Source organism: Coptis chinensis, chromosome 2 (assembly GCF_015680905.1).
Source record: "Coptis chinensis isolate HL-2020 chromosome 2, ASM1568090v1, whole genome shotgun sequence".
Taxonomy (NCBI): Eukaryota; Viridiplantae; Streptophyta; class Magnoliopsida; order Ranunculales; family Ranunculaceae; genus Coptis; species Coptis chinensis.
This window is the reverse complement of record NC_141457.1, coordinates 44,756,965-44,762,820: the sequence shown is the minus strand read 5'-3', so window position 1 is coordinate 44,762,820 and position 5,856 is coordinate 44,756,965. Positions and strand designations below refer to the sequence as shown.

The 5,856-nt window shown below is 40.6% G+C and overlaps 1 protein-coding gene across 1 annotated transcript; it reads right to left on the bottom strand.

Annotated features, from left to right (window-relative positions):
- Positions 1 to 1,641: 1,641 nt before the first annotated feature.
- On the bottom strand, positions 1,642 to 5,856 carry LOC147516189 (uncharacterized). The gene is made up of 6 exons (XM_086593185.1): positions 5,442 to 5,856; positions 4,508 to 5,270; positions 3,451 to 3,661; positions 2,947 to 3,361; positions 2,307 to 2,474; positions 1,642 to 2,150 (listed from the first exon to the last, which is right to left on the bottom strand). Exons 1-6 carry the CDS (start codon positions 5,854 to 5,856, stop codon positions 1,642 to 1,644), a joined length of 2,481 nt encoding a protein of 826 aa, XP_086449311.1.

Sequence of the window (5,856 nt, the reverse complement as noted above, 5' to 3'; positions counted from 1 at the left end):
TGCAAGTTGTTGCTTCATGTGCCGATGCACTGCCTAGCTTGTTCAGAACTAACTTTGAGTTTGTTACCTATCTTCCACTGAGAATGACTTTGCGAGCCTCAGATCGCTCTTGTTGGTAGAGTTTCTTCAGTTTGTTATGTTCAAATTATTTGATTCATCCATTATTTGAGTGGGGCAAAGAAGAAAATTAGTGAGAATTCGCTACCGGCAAAACTTAAAGGATGAAGGAAGAAGTTCACGGCGGTATCCTTTTGTTATATTTGTTAAACAAATTAATTCGCAAGGCCCATTCAAGTTTCGCAAGGCCCGCTTCGGTTTCACTTCCAGCCCGGGTTGACAAGTTACATTTCGGTTATGGGAAAATGGGATGTGAGCCTAAGTTCGTGGGTCCATGTCCGACCTAAAAGAGAAAAAAAAAAAAAAAAAAAAAAGAGGTTACAAACTCCGGTCACATGTCCGACCTAAAAAGAGTTACACTTACGGGTTATATAATATGAACGTGCCCGAACCTAAAAGAGTTTCATGTTCAACAATTCAAGTTTCGCAAGGCTCGGTTCCAAGTTGCACTTGCAGGAGTTCAAGTCCGGGTCATCATAAGGCATTGTATGTCCGGATTTCACCAAGTTCTTAATGTTCAAATCCGGATCATCACAAGGCATGGTAGGACCGGTTTTCACAAGGTTCGGCCTAATATACAAGGTTCGGGGCATGGTCATGGCAGGTCCGAATTTACAGTTCCTTGCACTAAAGTAATGCGAAATTTTGCCGATACATTTTTACCCGGCCTTTTTCCTTAAGGGTTTGATTCACAACCCATGAATAAAAAGGGGGCATCTGTGGTGTGCATATTTTAGCAAATAGATATGTAACACGTGGTAGCATCTTCGTAAGGCTTCTGGATATGGTCTTGGTGTGGGTAGAAAGTACCGAACACACTTCAAGTCCAAATCCTCTTACTTCCTAGGTTCGAAGTGAAATAAGAAGATGAGGTTCGAATTGGTTGGAATAGGCTCGAGAACCGGAGGTTCGAACCGGTTGGAGTAGTAGGCTCGAGAACTGAGGTTCGGATCTAGTTCGAGTTGTAGGCTCTCGAGAACCAACTCCCCGACTAGGAACACCAAATCGAACTACTAAGTTTGAAACTCCAACTCCCAATCCAACCTAAAACATGTTTTTTCTCGTTGTTTAAGTCAATAAAGGAGACCTATTTGACTTGGGAAACATGGGGCTTCTAGAAGAGTCAAGATGAGACTTAACAAGAGACGGTCTCCTAGTTAAACACTAATTGGGAAACCTCATCTATTCATCAAGATGATACTTAACAAGAGACGGTCTCCTAGTTAAACACTAATTGGGAAACCTCATCTATTCTTATAAATAGAATAGTTGAACTACGCTTTGAGTTTGATTCCTAGAAACAGGATACGTAGGCAGCCATTAAAGAACGTGGTTCAACTCATCATCTTCTAAATCTCTTCTTCTTATTGATTCAATACTTCTAGTTGTTCTTTGATCATCAACAAAATATTTGTGTTTCTTGATTAGGAAAAATCATCACACATCGCTCATGCCCAGCTTGTTACCAATATAATTCAGAACTAGACGAATCACTGGTTTGGTGAAAATATCAACTAACTGGTCTCAAGACGCCACATAAGGAGTACTTATGTCCTTTGTTTCAACCTTATGTCTGACATAATGACAATCTACCTCTATGTGCTTAGTTTGCTCATGAAATACTGGATTATAAGCTATATGAATGGCTACCTGATTGTCACAATGAAGAAGGATCGGTAGTTGTACCTTGAAACCTAACTCATGTAGCAGATTACGAATCCACATTAACTCACCAGTCCCCTGAGCCATAGCTCTATACTCAGCCTCTGCCCTAGACATTGACACAACTATTTGCTTTTTACTCTTCCATGTCACCAAATTTCCATAAAGGAAGGTACAATACCCAGTGGTGGATCGTCTATCTGAAATTGATCCTGCATAATCAGCATCTGAATATCCAACAACATCAAAATTTCCATTAGAACGATATACCAATCCACGACCAGGAGAACCTTTCAAATACCTCACAATACGAATAACTGCCTGGTAGTGAGGAATCCGTGGTGCATGCACATACTGAGATACTACACTGACTGCAAACAAGATATATGGGCGAGTGATAGAAGCATAGATCAGCTTTCCCACCAATCGACGGTATCCCTCAATATCAGTATACAACTCTCCAACATCTGACTAGAGCTTGTCGTTTGAATCCATAGGAGTCTCTACTGGGCGAGCTCCTAAATTACCTGTCTCACTGAGCAGGTCTAATACATACTTTCTCTGTGAGAAATGAATTTCACCAGGGAACCTTGTAACTTCAATGCCTAAGAAATACTTCAGTTCTCCTAGATCTTTGGTCTGGAACTGTCTTGAGAGATTGACTTTAAGTCGAGCAATACCTTGTTTGTCAGACCCTGTGACAATGATATCATCAACATACACAACTAAGACAATAATTCATTGCTAGGTCTTTAAGTAAAACACGGAATGATCATATTCAAACCTAGTCATTCCATTAGCCATCAAAACCTGGCTAAAATTCACAAACCAAGCTCTAGGAGACTGCTTGAGCCCATAAAAAGACTTCTTTAATCGACAGACTTTCCCCCCTTGAGGAACAAAACCAGGAGGTTGTACCATATAGATTTCCTCCAGGAGATCTCCATGTAAAAGGGCATTCTTCACATCTAACTAAAACAGAGGCCAGTGATGATGAACAACAAGAGAAATAACAATACGCACAGAGTCTAACTTTGCAACAGGAGAAAACATCTCGGAGTAATCAATACCATAAGTCTGGGTAAAGCCTTTTGCAACCAGGCGAGCCTTTAATTAAATGAGAAATAGTACCATCCAGATTATGCTTAATAGTGAAAACCCACTTACAAGCAACCGCTTTCTTTCTAGAAGGAAGATCTATAAGGACCCAAGTGTCATTAGAATACAAGGCACTCAACTCCTCGTCCATTGCTTGCTTCCAGACAGGATGGGATAGAGCTTCCATATAGTCAGAAGGGACAGAGACAGACAACAAGGATGTAGCAAAAGACTTGACACATGGTGGTAAATAATCAATGGAAACATACTGAGAAATAGAATACTGGGCATACTTACTAGGAAGATGCATACTGGCAGGTGGACATTCAAGTTTCCGTAGGGGAATAGGAACATCGAGGTCAGACGGAATGGCAATAGGATCCACAAAGACAAATGGGAAGAGGTGAGGGCAAATGGAGCATTGAACTTTCGCCTCAAACTTCGCAAAGAGCGGTACCGTAGGTAAAGGTAGCGCTGCGCCCATCTAATCGATCGCAAATAGGCAAAGGGCATGCACGCTTCTATAAGGCCATCTGTAGGGCGCACACACGCTCCGTCTGATGTAGCTTTAACCTGATTATTAACTCCCTTATTAACACTAATCGTCGCAGGAAGATCAACAACACCAGATGGCAGAACACAATTCTCAAATGGTTCAGAGGACACCTTCCTTTCGGAAGAGTAAAATGGGACATCTTCAAAAAAAGTAACATCAGCACAGACAAATATTGATTTGTGCAGATGAGGACTATAACACTTGTACCCTTTCTGTGTACAGGAATACCTAAGGAAAACACACTTAATAGCACGAGAGTCCAACTTATCATGACTCGGTTGAAGATTATGAACAAAGTAAACACAACCAAAAATACGAGAGGGGAGATAGAAAGAAGGTTGACCAGGAAAAAGAACAGAGTGTGGTGTTTTCCCCCCTAACATTGAAGAAGGTACACGATTAATCAAGTATATGGCAGTAAGGACTGCCTCTGCTCAATAAAACTTTGGGAGATTTGTTTGAAACATTAAGCACCGAGCGACTTCAAGAATGGGTCTGTTCTCTCTCTCAGCAACCCCATTTTGTTGAGGTGTATCCACACAGGAGGTTTGATGTGTAATGTCATGGTCATCTAAAAAACACTTGAATATTGCAGAGGTATAATCTTTGGCATTATCAGTTCGAAAAACATGCATGTATGCAGAATACCAATTAGTAATCTCAGCATAGAATTTTTGAAATACAGAGAATACTTGAGAACGATTTTCCATAATATATACCCAACAAACACGAGAGAAATCATCTATAAATGTAATAAAGTATTTGGCTCCAAAAAGGTTAGTGGTTCTACAAGGACCCCAGACATCGAAATGAACTAACTAAAAAGGAGCACTAGAACACTTATTTAACCTATATTTGTAAGCAGCACGATGATGTTTAGCTAACTCACAAATGTCACAACTTAAAGACTGAATACTAGAAGAAATACTGGGAACTAAACTTCGCAAACTAGCCAAAGGAAGGTGACCAAGACGTCTATGCCACTGAACAGGAGAGACTGAGACTGTGAAAGTCTGCTTCTGGTGAGAGTGCCCATAACTATCTTAAAAGTAATAGATGCCGCCGTGCTCATACCCCCCACCAACTAGTGTCTTTGTCTGTAAATCCTGAAACACAACATGAGTGGAAGAAAACATGACATTACATTGAAGAGATTGGATGAGACGATGAACAGACAATAGATTAAAGGGAAATTTTTGAATAAGCAAGACAGAGACAAGTGATATATTACGAGTTAACTGAATAATACCCCGACCAAAAATACTAGCCTTAGCCCCATTTGCTAATGTGACATATGATGGAGTGTGAATATACTCAAGATTAGAAAGCAACTGTGGATTACCTATCATATGATCAGAAGCTCCTGAGTCAATGACCCAAGAGTTGTTACCACTTGTATGAAGACATGTTTTACCTGAATCGACTAGGGTTGCAGTGGGTTGGTTGGATGAACTCGATGAACTGGCTGGAATAGCTTGTATCTGCTTCATCAGGGCTGCAAGGTCTTCTTGAACTTGTTGAAAATTGGTCACTTTCTGATCAACTATTGTGGCATTGTTGGCTTTGTGCAAAGGTGGGCGTCCTATTATATCCCAACAAAAATCAAAACTATGATTTGTATGCCCACAATGCTCACAAAGATCAAAACCGCCAATACCACGACCACGACCACTCCCTTGGTTACGACCACCTCCACGCCCACGACTGGCTCTACCCCCTCTACCTCCATTACCACAACCAGAGGAGGAGTTGTTATTGCTGCTTGGAGGGATCAATAAAGCCGAACTGTCATTGTGCCTTAGAGGAGGTGCAGTAATACGAGAAAGACGAGAATAAGCTTCAGACAGAGTAGGGAGCTTAGATTCAGCTTGAACTTGGGCTTTCACATTAGCAAACTCGGGACGTAGCCCAAATAGGAATTTTGAGACTCAAAATTCCTCTCTTTGTTTCTTCAACTGATTTATGCCTGTAATAAGTGGGTGATAAATATTCAGTTCTTCCCACTTACTATGAAGAGAATTGTAATATTCAGAGATAGACATATCGCCTTGAGTGAGATCAAAGATGTTCTCATACAACTGAAATATACGAGAAGTATTCTGAGATTGAGAGTATGATTCTTGTAGATACTCCCAAATCTCCTTAGAGGTTTTGAAAAACCGCACAGTATTACAAACATCCTTCTCCATGGTATTCCACAGGAAATTCTTAACCAAGGCATCATCTTTCGTCCAGGTTGTCTTTCCTTTATCATCTGGGGGATCTGTCAGATAATTTTCCTTACCTTTTCCAGTAAGATAAACAGTAACTGCCTCTACCCATTGAAGGTAATTGGCAACACCCTCCAATTTGATAGAGGTCATACCAACAGAGAAAACATATGTATTACCGAATTCATCAGATTTTAGAACAACATTAGTCAT

Bases quoted from the DNA above. Each gene is read 5' to 3' on its own strand.
- LOC147516189 (XM_086593185.1), bottom strand. From the start codon at position 5,856: ATGACTAATGTTGTTCTAAAATCTGATGAATTCGGTAATACATATGTT. The intron at 3,662-4,507 runs GTATGAGCACGG...TGTTTTCCTTAG, and splicing joins AAGACACTAGTTGGTGGGGG to GTATTCCTGTACACAGAAAG. The intron at 2,151-2,306 runs GTAATTTAGGAG...TCTTGTTTGCAG, and splicing joins AGACCTGCTCAGTGAGACAG to TCAGTGTAGTATCTCAGTAT.